General features: G+C 39.9%; 3 protein-coding genes across 4 annotated transcripts; all 3 read right to left on the minus strand.

The window, feature by feature from the left end:
- Nucleotides 1–32: 32 nt before the first annotated feature.
- styk1b (serine/threonine/tyrosine kinase 1b) lies at nt 33–5,606 on the minus strand. The gene is made up of 10 exons (XM_026185207.1): nt 5,229–5,606; nt 4,357–4,412; nt 3,960–4,127; nt 3,060–3,395; nt 2,785–2,966; nt 2,564–2,638; nt 2,226–2,434; nt 1,996–2,036; nt 882–978; nt 33–773 (listed from the first exon to the last, which is right to left on the minus strand). The coding sequence occupies exons 2-10, from the start codon at nt 4,409–4,411 to the stop codon at nt 581–583; spliced, it is 1,356 nt and encodes a 451-aa protein (XP_026040992.1). The 5' UTR covers nt 4,412; nt 5,229–5,606; the 3' UTR covers nt 33–580.
- A 2,070-nt stretch (nt 5,607–7,676) lies between these two features.
- On the minus strand, nt 7,677–11,137 carry LOC113032574 (glutathione S-transferase kappa 1). 2 transcript variants are annotated; one of them, XM_026185566.1, is made up of 8 exons: nt 11,024–11,137; nt 10,574–10,681; nt 10,414–10,495; nt 10,176–10,304; nt 8,896–9,038; nt 8,695–8,811; nt 8,504–8,597; nt 7,677–8,147 (listed from the first exon to the last, which is right to left on the minus strand). In XM_026185566.1, exons 2-8 carry the CDS (start codon nt 10,640–10,642, stop codon nt 8,098–8,100), a joined length of 684 nt encoding a protein of 227 aa, XP_026041351.1. In that variant the 5' UTR covers nt 10,643–10,681; nt 11,024–11,137; the 3' UTR covers nt 7,677–8,097. The 2 variants fall into 2 exon arrangements, with proteins under 2 accessions (XP_026041351.1, XP_026041350.1); XM_026185565.1 differs by having other exon boundaries at nt 10,797–11,137.
- A 1,294-nt stretch (nt 11,138–12,431) lies between these two features.
- Nucleotides 12,432–20,456, minus strand: rap1gapl (RAP1 GTPase activating protein-like). The gene is made up of 19 exons (XM_026184783.1): nt 19,960–20,456; nt 19,777–19,809; nt 19,566–19,656; nt 19,357–19,392; nt 19,216–19,263; nt 18,905–19,102; nt 18,727–18,824; nt 18,189–18,267; nt 16,669–16,722; nt 16,327–16,410; nt 16,117–16,217; nt 15,903–16,032; nt 15,590–15,751; nt 14,758–14,829; nt 13,654–13,740; nt 13,384–13,539; nt 13,215–13,298; nt 13,081–13,100; nt 12,432–12,990 (listed from the first exon to the last, which is right to left on the minus strand). Exons 1-19 carry the CDS (start codon nt 20,028–20,030, stop codon nt 12,900–12,902), a joined length of 1,695 nt encoding a protein of 564 aa, XP_026040568.1. The 5' UTR covers nt 20,031–20,456; the 3' UTR covers nt 12,432–12,899.
- Between the last annotated feature and the right edge of the window lie 648 nt (nt 20,457–21,104).

A 21,104-nucleotide genomic window follows, 5' to 3' on the forward strand; every position in this document is an offset into this window, starting at 1 on the left:
GTTTTTATCTCCTCCACTTAATGAAAGCCGCATGAAAAATAAGGTCATCTTTATTTTATTCACATTTGAGTTCATGTAAACAGATTTTCATGTTCACATAAACTGAACTTGATCAGTAAACATAATTTACAATGGAAATAATGGCAAAATTACATTGATGGGTCCTTCATTTCCACACTTATGTCTGATACGAAATCATGAAAAAATGTGGCAAATATATATATTGGAACATACATTGGCATCTTCAAACAAAATTAGCAAACCATCATGTATGGACAGTATTTAGCACAGGTTCAGGTTGAAGCTGTACGTCGGTCAGGTTTACGGGTCCAAATGTCGAGTCGGAGGTTTTATTTCTCCAACTGAACATTAGAGACATTGGGAAAGGCAAGACACATGAATGAAATTTGGGGGAAAAAAAGAAAAAAACCTAATGTTTCCCAAAGTTAACTGTTGAAAGAAGGAAAAAGGAGCAATTTCAATTCCCAGAGTGATCATACCCAGAGTTTTGAGCTATTGTATTGCATCTGAACGTCATTTTTTTGTTTCGTAAAAGTGCTTTTGCTGAGGATAACTGCAATCAGAAAACAGTGTAGCTGTTGGCTTCGCCGTATCCAGCTTCTTGAAGGTATTGCTCAATGTTAACTGTCCCAGATGCCTTGATGACCTTGTCAGAGGCCGCCTTCTCTCCTGAAGCCAGCTTCTTGCGCACTTCTGCCAGAGTGGGTCTTTCTTGATCCTTCCACTGGCAGCAACCTTTAATGATCGTGTACCTGTGCGAAGAAGAGATGAAGAAATTTATCTGACTTTTGCGGTGATTAACGAGAGGAAGTGTAGCGCTTCATGTTTGGCGTTTCTGGAGTATTGCAGTGGACACTCACAGTGTGTTGGAACAGTTTGATGGTTTTTTAAGATTTTTTCCTCGCTGATGAAACTGCAGAAGCTCATTAGCCGGGATCTCTGCAAACGGAGCTTCACCTGGACAAACGCAAGAGAAATTAGTAGATACATTATAGCGTATAAATGTGAAAACTCTTTGATGCAATCCTGTGAAAAAAACCAAGTCCACCCTTACTCTTTCCATAGGAATTAAGATGGTAAGTAGCAGTCTGGGAAAAGATACCAGTAATGGTCTAAAAGAAGAAACTGGTGCTGTCCATCAATCTTGGAGGAATTGAAAGGCTATTTTCAAACAATTTGAAGTCCGTGATTCACATGGAAAACATTCAAGACAGCTGCCAGGAGTCAGTGAGGCCGGACTGTGCAAAGCTCAGAGAAGCTTGTGGAGTTAATGACAGTACAATTAGAAAAAGACTGCACAAGTATGACTTGTTTGGAAGGCTTGCCAGGAGAGAACCTCTTCTCTCTGAAAAGAACACGGCAGCATGACTTGGATTTGCAAAGCTGCATTTGAAGAAACCACAAGACTTCTGGAGCAAAGAGACTAAAGTGGAGATGTTTGGTCAAATCAAACACTGAGTTAACTGTGAAGTCCTCTGTATACCAAAGTATTCTAGAGTCAAATATGAGGCCATCAATCTGATAGCTAAAACAACAGAATTGCTCAAATGACCTCAATCTGACTGAAATGCTGTGGTAAGACTTTAGAAGAGCAGTGGATAAATTAATCTGAACTGAGCAAAGTTTCATGTGACTGCATAGAAATAAGTACACAAGTGTTACTTTGCAATGTTAAAATACAGTAAATTCTAACGGTTTGCATGACTTTCTTAGGTAACTCTATCGAATTAAATAATTTACAGATTAAGGATCAACACCGGCACAAAAATCCTTTTAAAATCTAAAATTACTGTCACACAAATGTATTGTTTTTAAAACACTGAGTCCATCTGCACACAGGAACCCAGAGTAAAAAGTACAGAGACATGTCTAACAGCTAATTCAAATTGTTCTATTATTCAACTCTTGAAAGATGTATTCATTAATAATTTTTAAAGTTACGAGTATATTCTAAAAAGTAAGAATTGAACTTACCCAAAGTTGTCATTTCATACAATAAGATACCAAAGGACCAGCTAAAAAGGGACAGACAAAAGCAACTGATGTTACAGTCTTTCTTCCAGGAGTTTAATAACAAGCTTGTAGACTACACATTTCATGTAGCAACATCTCTATCAGAGGATATTAAGGTAAACAGCACCAAGACATCTTTTATAGACGTGACACATAAAATTAGGCTCAAATGAGATCTAACAAGAACTCACACGTCGCTTTTCTCACTGGCAGGCCTCTTGGCTAGCACCTCTGGTGCCTGCCATTTCTTCATGCTCGGATCCTCCCTCTGCGTGGCTCCTTGGTTCTTTCGTGTATAGACTCCATGCAGGCCCCAAAGCTTGGCTGTGAACATCTTACTGATCAGTACACTACGGGCACGGATGTTTCCATGGAGAAGATCTTTGCTGTGAAGGAACGCCTGATCGGGCAACATGACAGCGAAGTCAAGATTAACCAGATGAGCATGTGCAGTTCCTATAAATATTAAAAGACTGCCCTCAAGCATTAAAAAAGAGCCAATGAAAATACAGTATATTTGTATACTAACCAGTGCACTGGCCACCTGGTTTGCCATGGTAAATATTCGTCTCTCTGTCATTTCACATGGCGGATCCCCATTGTCCTGGAAAGGCAGTCACAAAAATGTCTAAATAATTCTTCTTTTACATCTCGATTTGGAGATTTACATTTGGATTTTATCATACTTGAAGGAGAATCAATGTAGCACACGCTGCATCTTTGAAGCTCATTAAAAATGTATCTCCCTACCTCTCTGCATCTCCACAAGAAGCTGAGCAGGTCTCTGTTTTCCAGTTCTTCCACAACTGTAACCAGGGGAGCTCGCAGTGACACCACACCTAGGAGCTCAGGCAGGAAGGGATGTGGTCCGAGCTGGGCCAGGAAGGAAGCAAAGCCCAGGAAGTTGTGCCTTTCTGTGGCATTAGCCGAGTCTGCCAACGAGAGAAAAAGAAAATGCTGAATCTTGCACTGAAAACCAAATGAGATCTGCAAAACTCACAGACAAACCTCGGTGAAAATCTCACCATTTAGCACTCGCAGTACCACATTCCTGTTTTCCATACGGGCCCTGTAGATGGACACGGAGGAGTCTGTGCGCAGGGAGAAGGTGCCAGAGAGAGGCGTGACCAGGTTGAAGGACTCGGGGAGCCTCTGGCGGGGCAGCTCTCTGGGCTGCGGCGGGAGAGTGAAAGTGGGCTTGAAAATCTCCTGTGGCGGTGGGCTGGGATGTTGAGGGAGTGTCTCCACAGAATTGGAAAATGCTTTATTGAGGTAGGTGTGCGGGGACTGGAAGGTAGAGTAGGAATTGGGCATGTCCAAAGCAATGCTTTCATGCTCCAGAACATTGATACCTGATGGAGCTGCAGAGAGAATAGAGGCTCGTATGAAAACACAGGGAGTAAATGAGACCATAACCTAGACACTATTTCAAGTCATGTTATTTAACATTTATAAAAAGTTGAGAAGCAGAAACATGCATGTGGTTTTGAACACATAAAATTGTAGTAGTTGCTTATATAAGGATTTTTTCAGTACTTATTAATGCACAGTATTTGTAAACTCCTTCACCTGAAGTTACATCTGCCTAACACAACATTACAGTGTGTTACAAACCATTTATTAAATGTTCGTGTTTGCTTATATGAGTTAAATAAATTAAACAGTTCCAGAAAAACAATTAAAATTTGCACGTCTCACAGAAGTGAACAAAATTAAAAGGACACAAAAGCTTAAAATATTATTATTGTATTATTTTTGTTCATTTAGATTAAATTTTATATAATGTTGTTTCATGAACAAGCAAATACAGGCCACAAATTTGACTTAAACTACCAATATCACAAAAAACATTCAATCAATTCAATTTTATTTATGCAGCCCCAAATCACAACAAGAGTCGACTTCATTCTTTTTTGTGTTCTTACCATCAATGCCATGCAGTATCCTCCTGGTAGTGACCTTTGACTTTGGACGGATACGATCGACCTTCTCTGGACAGAAGCGCAGCAGTAAAATGAAGACCAGAGTTATCAGAAAGCTGGCCAACAGGAAGACGGGCACGACGATCACCTCCTGTTCGTACACTCGGATCTCTGCAAACAGGGAATGTACACAAGGAAACGTCCGTCTTTAGATTCAAAGTACTTAAAGAGGCAGATGTGGTTATGCAGTCTATGCTAATATTTTTGCTCAGCTGACGTGCAGAGTTTATCTTCTATCTTCAGGCGAAGACAGAAGACGTCTCTCTAACAAGGGTTAGGCTCGTCAAGCCCCATAAATGGTCAGACCTGTTTAGTGAGCAGAAGTAGCTACAAAACTTACCACAGATAGCGTCTCCAGTTTTGCACTGAGAGTCTGCAGCTGATACTGAAGACATCCTGTCACATATTTAAAAGAAAATAAAAAGCGATGAAGAGATGCAAGAAGCTCACACAACCAGACTTCATACTGAGGAGGTTTTTAGTGCTTTCATACACTTAAAAGTTGTCCAGATATTTTCTCAGTAGGAAAACCATTGATTTCTTTGTTATGGATGAAGTAGTCAAATTAGAATGTATTGCCTGACAGGCCTGTTGTTCCTGCAACAGAATCTGTTAATAGTAATGTGACTCTTACAGGTAATCAGTACGAGGAGGCATCTGAGCAAACAGGTAACTGAGACCAGAAACGTCAAATGTCGTATTGCTATCTGTGAGGTATACGGAGCATTTCCCTCCTGCTACAAACTAGTCATAAACATAAACAGCCCGTCAGAGTTAAAGTCTAGCACCTTTATTTTTGTCACGGAGGCTTTTGGACTACTTTAATCAAAGATGTATATCAGAGAAAGCCTAACAAAGCAGTCCTAATGATTTATGTCTAAATTCATAGAAGCTCATCTTCATGAGCACGCTTTTACGTCACAGCCAAGAGCTCCAAACCTGTTTACCTGCATTTTTTCATCACATTAGTTCCAGTGATGCACTACACGCCCAAAGGCCAAACATGATTGGCAAAACAGCACCGGCTCATTCACCCAGACTAAAAATAATACATTATGTCATAAAAATCACTAAAAGGCTCCAACCACACTACAGCCGCTTTCATAAAGTTAACATAGCGTGCATTAATCAGCTCACTCTTCCTACATGCTGCCACAAGGACAGGTCATGTGTTACAAACAGACAGAAGAAAAATAGGGGTCAAAGCCTTACCTCACCACCTGCAGTTTACTCTTAACAGCCAAACGAGAAATAATCAAAAGTGAAATCCTGTTATTGCGGTCAGGCACTTTTCATACATCTTCCCTGCTGAAGAGTCCGGGCTCAGCTGGGCTGTTCAGAGCTTCATTGTCTTGTTGTTCTCAGGTGATTTGTCAGGCTCAGGGGATCAATGCGCTCTCTGCTACTCTTCGTTCAGCCTTCTGTGTTTTCTTAACTCCACCCTCACCTGCTTCACCATATCCTTCTCCTATTTACTCCTTCCTTCTTCCTCCTTTCCACCTCCCTCCTCCTCAGAGTGTGCTGATGTGCTCTACCACATTCTGTAATGTGCTTTTCCCTGAAGTACAGCAGCGACTCGTGACCCTTGCCTTCCTCGTCTTTGTGTAAGGAAACTGGTACTGCTGCTCCTTGTAATTTTGTTTCAGTCGCTGGCCCTTTGTTAAACGTGTTTGGTAGTCTTTTGCTCAGAACTGGTATAACAAGCTCTGCCATCTCTAGTGAAAAGATTATCTTGGTCCAAAGAATTCACAGCAACCACATAACAGATTCTTTTTTTTGTGTTTAGTGCAAAATATTTACACCTAAAATTTTAATGTAGGGGGTAGAAGGAGAGTCTGTAACCTTCACTGTACAAAGACACGGTTACTTACAGTATATTTACAAGTAATTATTCATATGACAGCAATACTTGATGTTTGCAATATTACAGTTATTGTCAAGAAAACACGTAGTTCAAGCTAAACATTAGAAATGCTGAACACACACAGACTTGTGTTACTTTACGATACACTATGTGCTCACACACCACACATTAATCGCTGGCTCTCCACTCAGTGTGTCTTTTGTCCCGTCTTCAGCACTTAAACTCCCAACTGATCACAGCAGATGGCTGCCTGCTTCTGCTGGAGGTTTCTTCCTGTTAAAGGGGAGTTTTTCCTTCCAACTGTTGCCAAGTGCTCATCTGTAGGGGAGTCGCTTGATTGTTGGGGGTTTTCTCTGCGTTATTATAGGGTCTCTACCTTACGATATAAAGCACTTTGAAGCGACTGTTGTTGTGATTTGGTGTTATATAATTAAAAATGAATTGAACTGAACTTTATGCATGAATCATTTGATTTTATTCAGGAGTTTAACAGCCGAGCTGCCCTGCCGTTTGAGGCGAGGCATACAATCAAAGGGGCACGGCACTGTAGACACTGCGCCAGTGCTGTCGAAGTGATTTCAGCTATTTGCACAACAGCAAGTGCAGTATTTCAGTATACTGTAGCGTCTTTCTTTCCACTTTATGTTGTGGCATCATACATTTGTGACATAACAAACATTTAATGCATTTATCCATTTCCACATCCCGTTCTTACCCAGACCAGGAAAAGAGAGGATATTTACGCCCACAACAGGTCAGTAATCTCACACAAATCTAAAACAAACAAAAAGCCACATCCTCTCCAACATTAATACCTGAATGCAGTTCAACTGAGGGAGGATATGAAGGCCTCTGCTTGCCTACCTGTGAAAGGGTTGAAATTCAAAACCTGCTTGCTGTGAATGATGGGTTACAAAGGGATCGATGGATTAATTAATAATGACGTAGTAGTTCTCAGCGAGGTGACAAAAATCTCATCTCGTCTTTCTAAGAACGTCTGAACTTTCCGTCAGGAAAGGTGTTTCAAACCTGTGGCACAAGGGCCAGAAACGGTCCATCAGATATTCCAGTTCAAATTACTGTAAAGTCATTAGTTGTTAATAATTTAAATGAAAAGCCTTTTTATGGTGTTGTAATTTGATGCCAGGACTACTAAACAGGAAAGAAAATATATGAGAAGTATTTTTATATTTAGACGAGATCATAAAGGCAGAAAACACTTTTGCTCTGTTACAAAAACTTTACATATGAAGGTTTTGGTGCCTTGAATGATTCACTCTTAAATGTAAATTGTAATGTACATTTAATGAATAATGACTCATTATTATTGTTTTTTTTAAATATGTTAACTATGAACATTTTAGAGGGATGTTTTTTAGGTTATCATTACCATAGTTTTACTGCTTCAGCCCACTTGAGATTAAACTAAGATGTACAGCCTCATAAACTATGACTCCTCCTGGTTTAACCAAATTAGCACTTAACAATATATTAACACTCAGGATGATATATATGTTAGATATCATCCTGAGGATGATATATTGGTCCAGGGTGTACCGGCCCCACTGCAACTCTGAATTGGTGAAGTGGAAGAAAACGGGTCAATATTTCAGTCATGAATGGAAATAATGGGCCAACTGACCAGCTGGCAGTTAGAAGACATTTTAAAAAAAAAAATCACAAATGTCAGCACTGGCAGAGAAAAAAAAAGTATCAGCTGGGACCATGAATATTACTGTAACAATAACAATAATAATAATAATGATAACAATAATAAGAATAATACTAAGGTTTAGTACAAGCTGCCAAAAATACTTTTCTTGTATTTCAAAGGCTTTTATTAGGCACATAATTAGCAGCACAATTGTATGATGCATTAATCACAATACTAGCAGTAGATTACATGATATGTCAAAATATGAGCACTGAGGTCTGTGAACACTGGTTGATCCTGGTAGACACACATCATGTGACCAAATCTACACCCACATTCGTTGTTGTTGTTGTTATTAGGGTTTTTTTATGACTAACATTAAAAAAAAAGTCATATGTATACGCATATCTCAACAGTACCAGTTTGGAAACTTGTTACTGCCACTGACAGAGCCTTTCACAACTTGGAAAACTGGGATTTTAATTCCAGAAAAATGAAAGATGGAACTTAATGACAAATCAAAACTGTGAGCAAATCGTCTTTAGATGAAAACAGGTTTCATTTTACAGCTTGGCAGCTGATTTGCTGGGTTGAGGTCCCAGCCATTTCTCTCCTGAAACAGAGAACAAAATGTGACTGAATAAGAAACTGCCAACAATAAGAAGGAAAAGTAGTGCCACTGCCAGAGTGCCAAACACTTTTTTGTTTGTTTTTGTAATTTTGAAATCATAGGTGATTTACAATAAAAACAAAACTAGAATAACTTTAATTGTTAGAGAGCAACAAGTTCAAAAAATAAGTGACAATTGATTCCTTAATATCGATTCAATATTCAGCTATAAAGAATTACTAAAAGAGCCAAAAGTATGCAAAGTCTTTCACTGACTACAAGTTAAGGTGTCATTTTATTCCATTTACTTGAGCCAGTTTGATAGTAAATTTGTAGAGATGGTAGAATCGTATTCTCACCGATGCAGTGGGCCATGAGCTCAAATCTGTCAGATCCAAAGAACATCTCTGGCTTTCCATCAACATGACACACAATCATGGGGAAACCAAAAGCCTGACAAGGATTTAGGAGGAGAGATTTGGGTTATAGCTGATGGTTTGTTTGTTTTTCACTTTGCTAGATCTACAAGAGGAGCTGAAGGACAACTGACCCCATAATCAAGAGCTGCCTGTGTTGTGCTTTTAAGCTTCTCTTTGACCTGCGTTGAGGTGGACATGGCCAACAGTTCTTTTATCTCACTTTCAGACAATCCAGCTTTCACTGCTGCCTGCAAAAACACAAAAAGTCTCAAAATTAAATTGTGCTTCTTAATTTTGTTTTAAATGCAGCCAGGATGTTAAAGAGTCTGCACCTCAGACAGCGACGCAGGTTCAGTGATGTCTTTGTCTTCACTCCAGATTCTTCTCCACAGCTCACGGGACACATTCACCACCTTCTCTCCATCCTTTTCTTTTTCTTGCACTGCTGCCACAAATCGCATTGCAGCCAAGCTGCCTAGAAGAAGAAGAAAAAAAAAAAAAGGGCACTAACATGCATCTGTTACCTGAACCACTATTGACAAAATCATGAGATGTCACATCTCAAGCCTAATATTTCAGTAAATCTCTTAATCTGCAGTTCTTTATTCGATCTTTGGTGAAAATCATTAAAAATTTTGAAGGAGGGTTTCTTATGAACCATACAACAGTATTTGGAATTGTTGGCTCTCTATAAAAAGGGAAGTAAACTTTCTTAGGTACACACATTCATTGCAAATATTGATTCAGCCAATCACATGGCAGAAATTCAATGCATTTAGACACGTGGACATGATTAAGACAACTTGCTGAAGTTCACACTGAGCATTTGAATAGGGAAGTAAGGTGATTTAAGTGACTTAAAATGTGGCATGGTTTTTGGTCCCAGACTGGTCTGAGTATTTCACAAACTGCTGATCTTCTGGGATTTACAGAGAATGGTCTAAAAAAAAAAAAAGAAAATATGACAGCGGTAGTTCTCTGGGGGAAAATATCTTCTTGTTACCAGAGCTGGTTTTGTCTGGTTTCTTGAAATGTCATCAGACGTCATCCAATAGAGCACCTTTAAGATGTTGCGTAACTGGAGACTCACGTCATGGATGTGCAGCAGCTGTGTGATCAACATGGACCAAAATCTTTGAGGAATTCTTATGAATTAAGGCAGTTCTCAAAGCAAACGCGGGTCCTATCTGGTACTGGTGAGATGTACCTAATAAAGTGTCAAGTGTATATTGTGTTGTGCTTACAGCTTGTTTTGCCACAGCCAAGTGTTTTAAAGTATTAAATTAAATTTGCTTTGTGTTGCTTTAACACCATGTCACAAGTCATGACTACGACATTATCACTTACCCAAACTTTTGGGAGTTAAGAATAGTAGAGTTCAGTTTCCCATATCTGAAGATAATCTGTTTTAGTTGCATGTTTCCCCCCCTTAAAAAAACAACAAAAAGTAGTAGACACTTATGTTTTTCTTTAAATGTGGAACTTCTGTCAAAATCAAGCGTCATTGCTTCAGTTAAAATGTCTTTAGGGGTCAAATAAGGTCTAATAGGGTCAAATAGCTTGGGTCTAATAGTCCAATCAATAGACATTATAGAGCTGATTCTGCTTGTACCTTTCTGGAACATGACCTCAAAGGGGTCAGCAGGCGACTGCAAGGGGACACTGAAGTATTCTGCCAAGCGGTTGAGATCTTTTGTCATGTACGCGAACTTGTTAGGAACCAAACCAGGAGGCTTGTTGCCTGTCAAGAAAGAGAAATGTGAGAGCAAACAGAGTCAGTGCGCACCCGGATTTGACCGTGCAGCGTGTCCTGCAGCAGGTTTACAGGTGCCTGTCTGATCTTTACTGACCCGCTCCGTGCATGATGCCACCCAGAAACGCAGGGCGCAGTTTGAGGTCGATGTTCCAAACGTTTCTGTAGCGGCACATGACCTGCAAACACATGAGATATTTGCGCATCTCCTAAACAAACCGATCTGATGCTGTGGTGCACATCAAGACGGCACAAACCTCGAAACCAAGCCATGAATACGGAGAAACTACATCGTAGAACAACTCCACAACTTTTCTGGAGGTCATCCTGGGGTCAGCAGCCGCTCTTTGAGTTGTTAGCAAGAGCTTTAAATGAAGAGCAACAAAAACCTTAACGGGAGCGTGCGAATAATTCTCAAGGAGTGTTTAGTTTTTGGGGGCAGCCTCTGAGCAATGTTCACTGTGTCAAAGTTCAACTAACCTGAAGCAGAGCTGCTCGGGCTTAGCAGAAATAAAACTAATCGCAGCAAAGACCGCGAGCAGAAACCACTCGTTGTTTTTAACAGTTAGCTACAACCGATGCTATATTAAATGGTGTTAAAGACGGAGTTAAAAAACGATAGCAGGAGTTAGCCTGAGCTAGATAAATAACGAAAAAGCTCAGTAGCAGTGTCTGACCACAAGGGGGACCGAAATAATTTCGCCTACCTGCTCTAAAAGCTACAAATCAGGTGGTACAGAACAGCCAAAAGCCTTCCGCACGGGCTTCTTCTTCTTGAATGCTTAGCAGGCAAGACAGCCTACATGTGCATTACTGCCACCTACCGACTTCGAGCAGTAGTTCACTCTCTGATAACCCTAAAGACAACCATGACGATTACAAACTTACGCGCCAAAGCACGGGTGTGAAACATAAGGCTCGGGGGCCTGGCAAATACTCCAAACCGGCCCATTGTACTGCTTTAGAAAATCTGAAGAAGGACATACATTTTTGACTTTTTATTGTATTTTCACAAGTTTTACACCTTTTCCTACTGATAAACACCTCTTCCATAGCTATTCATGCGACAACAAAGGAATAAAGTAATAGATATTTAATAAATGACAGAAAAGTGCCAGTTTTCCACTATCTAATATATATCTACTATAAAAATGTCCAGTTTTTTTTTTTTTGTTTTTTTTTTGCTATGAATAAACTTTGTCTTTTATAATTAAAAAAACATCTAATTACAGAACTTTACAGACTGGCAGTTTAAGCCAGAAAAGTCATGATGACAGTTCATTTACTGCAGCAGCATTTCTTTACTATTTAGAAGAAGTGAGGTTTAGTGTTGAAAACGCACTTTTTACTTATATGCTGATTTATAATGGATTGAATATATAGTTAAACTTCTTTACACTGACAGCAAGGGGAATTTCACAGGTCCAGCTCACTCAAGATCAAAGTGGGCTGTATGTGGCCCAGAATATAAAATGAGTTTGACATCACTGAATTAAAGCATAAGCATGTAATAGTTATGCCATATAGTGCACTATAGCTGAAATACTTTTTTTTTTTAACTTATGCATAAAAATGAGTATTTTCTGCATATGTAAGAGATCTGAATACTTCCTGTACTGCCAATCTTGCTTCTCATCACATATTCTTCTTTCTGGCTGAGTGCATACACTAAGTGATGACCTATTTAGTGCAGTTTTATTTGACGGACTCTTGCATATCTTATTCGAATCAAACAATCTTATATATTATGCAGTAACAGTTCACCTCCTTCTGCCTCCTTACCTGCATCATCACTCCAGGACAGAACAGCACGTCCCTTTATTTTGTTGCTTCATTTCATTGTTATTCCAGTGTTCTTGCCACACTTTGTTAAAATCAGTTTAGAAACAGTTTTTATTGTGCATGTGTTGCTTTTATCCACAACCACCACACTCAAGTGACGATTTGGTGTGAGCGGTCAATTTATCAATTTATCAATTTTTTACAATATTTAAAAGGTTGGTTCTATCCAGATGCTGTATTTGTGCTTTATGTTGGTTGATTTGTATATTTAAGACATCAAAAATAACCAAGGATTTTTCCCAGTTTAGGTTTTGTATGGTTTTTCTGTTGAGCAATAAAGCTGTTTTTGAGTTCACGTTTTGTCTCCGGAGTCTGCACTGTGGGTCCTCCAGACCTGCACACAGCCAACACCTGACAATAGTAACTGATTTTTCAAATTACCGGTACATTTTATTGGTCTTTAAAACAAACCATTTATTTTCTACATTTTATGTTCAGTTTTAATTTAATTCATTATATGGTGTTGCCTTCCTGCAAATTCAGTCTCTGGCATAAACCTGATATTGTCTTATCATTTAAACTCTTGTCATCTGTTTTAAGTCAAAACATTTAAATTTAACGATTCTCATGAATCTAGAATATCACTCCTATAACAGTCATATAATTATATTTTATGCATTCAGAACTATTTACTTTTACAGTCTATTTACATACAGGTCATCCACCAGGATTTTAAAGTCTAACCATACAGGCCAGCAATGTCTATATTCATGTCTAAAATCTACAAGTACATTTTTGCTTTTATATCTCCTCTTGAGGACTTGTTTGATCTTTGAGTTCAGCTGCCCCCAAACTGTCAGTGGGAGCAGGCAGAGGTCCTGAAGATTTGTCACTAAAAAGAACAAAAAGTGATTTGTTTTACTTCCTCAGCTCATACACAACTGAACATTTTAATTTTTTAGAATATTTTTATGAGTCTCACCTATCTCCATCTTTCTCTGTCTGTCAAGGAAGGTAGAGGAGAACATCAGTGCATTTAGTATGAATAATCTTATGACTTTATTCAAACAGTTTCCATTGCACAGCAAGCTTTTTCTTTCTTTTTCTTTTTTTTACCTTAGCCTTCTGCGATGTGCTGCTAGCATTCTTCCTGGGGACCCCCAGATTCTCAAAAGAATGGCTCCGCACTCTGATGGCTCTCTGGTACAGGAGACAGAGGTAAGAACGCTTAGTTAAAATTGTAAATTCAAACATGCAAGTATTTCAGAGAAATACAAACATTCACCTTAAAGTTTTCAATAAATCCCCCACTTCCTTCAGATGGCCCCCGCAGGCCCTCTGAAGTGGGGACAGCAATCAGTGATTGATCCCCCATCATGCACTGGGAACGGGTGAAGAGTTCAGCCTGCAAGTTCTCCAGGAGTGATGAACGAGTGCGGAGCTTTGTATGAGTGAAGGAGGGGAAAATGCAAAGGGCAGAGGTCAAAGTCAGAAGAATAAAAAACACAGATATTCAATAATGAAGTGCATTAGGGAAAAGTGTTCCTCCATCTACCTCCAGTCTGCTGAACTGCTCAGCCTTATAGCAGGATATCTCAGCGTTAATGAGTTTAGCCAGCAGAAACTCTCTGAACTTTGAATGCTAAAGGAAGGACAAAGGAAGACAAACCTTGTGAGATATTTCACACACTGATTATACTGGTAAATACTGAGCTCCCTTAAATAAAGGACTGACACAGAGAGCAGGTGGAGCAGAAGCAACCTTTTTTTAATTAAATCAAGGTGTGTTCGCATTCAAGCAGTCTGAATGGTCAATGACGTCCAAAGGAGCAAAGCAAGGCAAGACAAAGGTTAGACTGACATGTTAAGCTGTGTCTTTTTAGAGCACATATTTAGACCTGTAAGGAAGGTGCAGGAGTTACTAGTAACACAAGCTCTGTTTTAGTGTCTCAATAAGCCATGACAGTGTGGCAATGAACCACAAAATACCAGAATTCTGAAACCACTTTCAGCCATCATATTACTATTTACACCTGTGCTCACTGTGACGAGTCGAACTGACATGTCTCCACTGAAGAAGGTTTGTCCACTAGAGCCCTAGTCTGGACAGCAAGTATACACTTTAGGGCCACTTTGCCACTGCCAGGTTGGACCTCCATGTTTTGAACTAGTGGTTATTTGAGTTACTGCTGCCTTCCTATCAGCTCAATCAGCCTGAATTGTTGACACAAGGATGAACTCTTCTTACCTTTTTCATGCGTCAGAAATTGTTGTAGATCTTTTGGCCACTTACTCTCAACTTACGTAGCATGACTCCTATTTCTAAATATCTTGTGAGACCTCAAATTATTATGTAAATCTTTTCATAGCATGCAATGGGCCCCTCAGTACCAAGCAAGTAGGAAAAAAATTAGGAAGATTTCATTTCTGTAGCAAGCTCTGCCATCCAGAGATGAAGCAACAAAAGCTATTAAACATTTGACGTCCACTGACATTTCTGGGAGAAAATCGCAGTGGACATCAAATAAATATTACTGACAAAGCAAATAAAGTACAATATACCTAAAAAAATATGAATTGGCTGTAGCTGTTGCATTAAAGAATAAATAAACACATAAACAAAGTATACTGAGACAGATGAAGCTCTGTTTTTTCTTACATCTGTAAAGACAGGGGGATCTGGAAGCACTGGACCAAAGGGAGGAACATCTTCTCTTGCCGTGACAGACACCTGCAGAAGACAAAAATGGCAGAGATTAGCAGAGATTGTTGCATGATGTCAGTTTATCACAGATATATTTGAATCAACAGCTAGTCTCATCAGCTGGTTTTCAAACTGCCAGGGCATTCGCCCCTGACTGCCACCCAGCAGTCATTAAACCTGTACTCTACAGTGCCTCCTGCAGGTGGTCAGCCAGCCCGTGTTGCCTGTTCAGGCTGTGTCTGAGTGTCAGAGTGGGCCCCGTGGGATAAAGCCTGGTCATCAGGCTAGCTCCTTTGAGCTTCCTCCCAAGGTACATAGTATTCTGGTACCTGATGATTTTTTCTTCATCGGGGTTGTGTAAAATGCTCTTTGTCTGGTTCCCCAACAAGAAGAAATTTCCCTAGAAAGACCCAGTCAGGTTCAAAAGTTCCTAACAAATATAGCCCAGTCGTTCAGTCGTTCAGGACGGATTGAAAGCAGCGCTGCCGTTCTTCCGCACTGAGGTGGTCCAGGCATCTAATTTGGATACCTCCCTTCAGTGTACCTCTGGATGAGAGGGAGGTCTGGAATTCTCTGGTTAGGGTGGATGGATGAATGGATATTTGTATCTATATGGCAGCATATAAGTAACAACAATGGCTTTGCAAAAATGTCAGTGTTAATGCTGTAAGACACCAGCACTACCACACAACCACTACATCACCGGGCCACCCAGCTGCTATATTCCTTTACAAATATGGTGAATTTATTCAATTTGCATTGATGGGGATGTATTTTGCCCACTTACTTGATATCCTGCTCCACCTGTTTCCTCTTGCCTCTGAATCCTCCGGACGACAATAAAACAGTGAAGGAAGTGAGACTTGATAACATCAGACAGAAAGGGGGTTTGGCCCTCCTGGCAGACTAAAGCTACGATGTCATTACCGATGTGCCTTTTTCTTTGTAGCTGTGCAGGGTGATGAGAAAAATGTTGGTTAGTGTCTAAAAATAAGTTGATTCGTCCCTCCCCACATAAACTTAACTACACATAATATCCTCAGAGAGACTCTCCTGTGAATCATCAGCACAAACAGACTGAGGATGATGTGATTAATGACCTGCTGTGGGTCACCCTCTGTGTAAGGCAGTTTAGTTGCGACATGAAACATGATTTCTCTCCCATGAAAGGAAGTGTAGACTGCTTCACTTCCTGTCTGACCATGACACACATCCAGTCCTCCTCTAAAGCTGAGAAAAAGAGCGAGGAGAGAAGAAACCATGTGATTTTCCACATTTCTTGTGTCACTTCTTCACATTGTCAGCATACTTTACCCCGTGAATCCTTGCAGCTGAACCGTCTCTCCCAGAATAGACAGGAACTCTTTAAACTCCTCACTTTCCTCATTGTTACCCAGTATGTCTTCCTCAGTGAGCTACAGAGAAATGGATTTCTCTGAGAGGGATTGGTTATGATATGCTGCCATATTTTAGCCATTTTTTATAAAAATGCATGGCATTTTGAAGTAAAGCATCAGTTCTTACCTGCCTGTCCTTTTGGCACAAAACACCAAACTTGAAATTAGGAGAAACTCTGTGTTCATCAAATGTGGTTATAAGTTCTGGAGCCTGAGAGAGGAAGAAGAGAGAGTTGAAGAGCGAAGAGCTTCATAGAAAACATGCTGACATGTCACAGTAGGAAAGGCACAGGGAGAAAAACCACATCAGGTTCTTTGTATTACCTTTCTGCTCACTGTCACACTGTTTGGGACACCCGTTTGTGTTTAACTGAGCCATTCTTATTGTTTTTGGTGACACCTGTGGCATTCCTCCTGTGACGTATGTGAAATATGTGTCAATTTTTCAAGTCATTTCAGAGCATATTACCTTCAGGTAGCAGACCACGTCAAACTTTGAGGCAGTCACTCGGTCACAAAGCATCTAGAAAGAATGTGAGGAATAATTATAAGTGCTTGTCACGTATTCGGTGCTTGAAAGTGAGAACATTTATTCATGTACTGAGGTTTGATTTTGGGGTATCTTGAGCATTTCTTTTGGTTTATTTCTCCGTTTTCTGCTGCCTCTCAGAGTGAAACAATTTTTTTTTTACATATATATTACTCTTTTAGAAAAACTGCAAGATTAAAAAGTGCTACAGTCACCATCTGCAGTACTGCAAAAAGTGCTGTCTGCTCAGTAGCTCGTAGAACCACACTAGCAGCAGCAACTTGATGTGATTTGAAGATTTGAAGTTTCTGTATGACTTTATCAGACTCTCACTTCATTGCTTCAGTTCTTGGATGCTTGGAGACATTCCTTTACGCACAGCTCTCTTTAACTCCCACCACAGCATTCCATAGTTTGAAATCTAGACTTTGGACTGGGCCACTGAAACACCTTTATTCTTTTTTTTATGTCGCAGGTTTGCTGCTGAGTTTGAAATGATTGTCTTGTTGCATGGCCCTGCAGTAGCTTTAACTGGCCAACCAGACAGATGGCCGCCTGTTTGATTCTCCTTTACATACAGAGGGGTTCATTGTCAACTTAATCACTGCATGAAGCTGCAAAACAAGCAAAACTATTGCCCCACCGCCACTGTGCTTAACAGTGTGCATGAGGTGTTTTAGGTAATATGTTGTGTTTGGATTTTGCCAAACACTGGACTGTGCACTGTGATCAAATACCTTCATTTTAGTCTCATCGGTCCAGAAGATATTGTTCCACAAATCTTGTGATTTACACAGCCGTAGCTTTGCAAACCTAAGTCATGCTGTCATGTTCATTTTAGAGAGAAGAGGCTTTCTCCTGGCAATGCTTCAAATGAACCATACTTGTTCAGTCATTATCTAATTGTGCTGTCATGAACTTTAACAGTTGATGTGCTAGCTGAGGGCTGCAGAGTTTGAGATATAACTCTTGGGTTTTTTTTCTACGAGCATTGCACAATCTGACCTTGGGGTGAATTTGCTGGCATGTCCATTACTGGAACAGTGTGTCATTGTGTTAACACACACACCTAAAAACTGCCAGAAGTTATGGTTTTATGGAGGAAGTCAGACTTGCGGATGATTGTTTTAGCATCTTACTGTCTTAATTCCTATGGAAGCATTAAGGGTGTGCTTAATTTTTCACAGAACAACATAGAGTCCAGTAAAAACTTTATTTTTCAGTGTAGAATGTAAGGCAATAAACAGTCTATAAAGTAGTTAGCCTTAGCCGCTCATCGTTTAGCTATTATGATGTCAGTGCATCCATAAAAATAATAAAACACATATGTAAGCTTTTAAGTACTTTAAATACACAGAATGTGCACAATTAATGCTTTTACTTGAAATAATAGTTTATCATTTGTGGTTACTATTTTGCCAAATAGAAATATAGGTATGATACAGTAAGAAGTTTGATACCTTTGCTAATTCAACTGCAGATGGCAGGGTGGGGAAAAGAGACACAGAGAAGACTCCATGCAGAGAACACTCCTTCATCCTGTGAGACATAAAGCACAATCATTATGCCTCCTTTTCTGTGATGCAGTTTCTTGTAATAATTGATCAACCACGCTCTACATTAAACATATAAACTATAACAAAGAAACCTTAAAGATTCCTTTCAGAGATACTTTAAGATCTTTTGTGATGCACAGCATGCACACGGGAAGTTTTAAATGACCTTGTTATGCTTGTAAAAGTTGCATATTAAACCAGGATTGACTTCTAAAATGAAATTCTGCTTGTCCCATGACACCTTCACATCAGATTTAAGTCAGATAAACATTCCTCTTTCAGCATATGAATCTGAAAGTTTACACAATAACCCTAGGAGAAAGACATTTTGGAGCTGAGGGGGCATTTAAGGAGAAGCACAATTTTCTGTTAAACATTTTTGGCTGCATTGTAGCTTAGAATAAAAAATGTCTCACAGTAAGCCAAAATAGCCAAAGATCACCTTAGAATCACCCTGAGCCTATTCTCCTCTTCCTCCAAACACACAGAGAGAACCAGCGAGCCCAAAGTTGGATCCACTGCTGTGAAAGAGTGATGGTACTGCGTGGCAAAAGGGTTAAAACATTAATATCAATGCAGAAAGAATATTCCTATAGATTTTACAGTTAAAGTCTACTTACTCGTGAGCGGAAGAACTCGTGATAGATTTTGGCCTCACCGTCTCTCTCCATGATGTCATAGCTCTCTGGGTCAACGGCATAATGGGAAGAGGTGGGACTCACATCTACCAGTCTGTCCAGAGGGGGGTCTATCCAATAGCCTCCCAGTTTCGAAGGAAGGATAAGCGGCAGCTCTCTCCCAGTTGTAGAAAGTGGAGACTGACAGACACAAAAAAGAAGATGTTTGGGCTGATGTTTGTTTGGGGAAACACCTGTTATCATCAGTACAGAGCCTGTGTCACTTTTTTATTATTACTATCAAGTAGAGAAACCTTGAGAGGAAGGGGGAATTCACATCGTTGCTCATCGATCCTGCTGCCCTGATGGACAAGAGCTTTAGTGATTACAAACATCTGCTGCTCAGGCATTGATGGATGCACACACTGCACAAAATGATGGACACTGTAACTCACCTGCAGCTTCTCAATGATTTCAAACAGCTCTGATTCCTAATATATATATAAAAAAGTGAAATTCAAGTTGAGAGAAAGGAAAGCAGAAGCACGGGTGAGGAAGAGGAACATGACTCATATTTCAGTCTTTCTCTAAACGGACTTCTAGAAATGTAGAACATGGATATTCATCCCTTAGAGTGAATTAAAATTAAAGCGAGAAAGTGCACCTTCTGGTTGCTGCTGGAAGAACGGAAAGGCTTGCGCTCACTGGTAGGAGAATCCAGGGTGTCCAGACTTTTGTCCTGCACGAATTCAGGTCTGCAGCAACAGGTTGGTTTACACAGCAAGACAGCACAGTTAGTAACTCCTTACATTATACAGGAAAGGTTAACATGTTAACTCGAAAAAGCTGCAGTAGAGAGGAAAATAAAGCCTCACCCCGTCTCATCCCCACATGTGAATCTATCCACACTGTAAACAAGGAAGTAAGAGCTTTTCAGAAACTTCTGCAGAAACAGACAAGATGACTTAAATCTAAAAAAAGTGCCGTTTGTTCAGGTTGTGCCGCTGCTCCAAGGACAATGCCAGTCCTAATTTAAGACTAACAGTGTCTTTACTTACCTGCCATATGCCCCAAAAGTGAAACTTCTCTTTCTAGAGTAGGACATATCATTCCTCTTTTCTCTCTCCATGCCTTTGGTGTCACTGTGAATGTTTGTACATGCCAGTTTGGTGCTGAGTCAATCAGGGCTGGCTAAGGTTGAATTAATTCACTTTATCATTCTGTCACTCCTCTTCCTCCTCCTCTGCCCCCTGCCATTCACTCATTTAAGCTTCCCTTTCCTGCCTCTGTCCTGCTGTCAGCCAGACAGGCAGCATTAACCCGCTCGTGGTCACAGGTGCAGCCGCCGCCGCTAACTGTAAGATGGACACGGTCAGGTGCTCCACGCTGCTTCGCGCTATCGATCCCGAGTGACGCTTGTGGTAGTTTCACAGACCGGCTGAGCTTAAAGATAGGCGTGTAAATAAATAAAGAAATGAGTGAGACATTTTCTCCCGGACCTGCTACCCTTTGAGTCAGTGAGAATCATCAATTATTGACAGGTCACACAGTGAGGGTGAGGAGATAGACAGCAGGGGAGGGTGAAGGAGGGAGTGACAGAGAGAGAGAGGGATGGAAAAGGAAGTAAGAAAGCGAGAAAAACAGAAAGGCAGGAATACATGCAATGCAAAGCACTCACCTGTTGGTTCTAATGCATTAATGGTTGCTGTCTGTCTCTGTGTTTGTCATAATGTGTGTGTAACTCTGATGCCTTATTGTAAAATACGCCCAGTAAGAATAAATTGTACCAGAAATGTTCCTCCATTAGTTTTATGTGATTCGTCATATTTTATTCATTAAAATGATTTATTTAGTATGGTTTTATTGCACTAATTATTATTTTAGTTCATGGTTCTCAACGTTGGAGCTTGTAATATTATTACTGAACTGGGAAAGAAGAAAAGAAACCTCTGGTACAACAATTTGGATTCAAAATTGTAAACTTTATTCTGAGTATTGCTTTTTCATGAGCAGATGGACTAACTTTCTAAATTTCAATCACCAGCTCAAATAAAGCTATGACATTTAAGTGAAATATCTCTTTGAGGGAACTGCAATGGCAAACATTAAAGAATAATTTAAAAAGGAAAACAGGTGGCTTCCTTTCACACACAAACTTTGCAATGTATACAAGAATGCTCTGTTTAAAATGTCAATTTTATAT

The sequence above is a fragment of the Astatotilapia calliptera genome, chromosome 11 (genome assembly GCF_900246225.1).
Source record: "Astatotilapia calliptera chromosome 11, fAstCal1.2, whole genome shotgun sequence".
NCBI classification, from domain to species: domain Eukaryota; kingdom Metazoa; phylum Chordata; class Actinopteri; order Cichliformes; family Cichlidae; genus Astatotilapia; species Astatotilapia calliptera.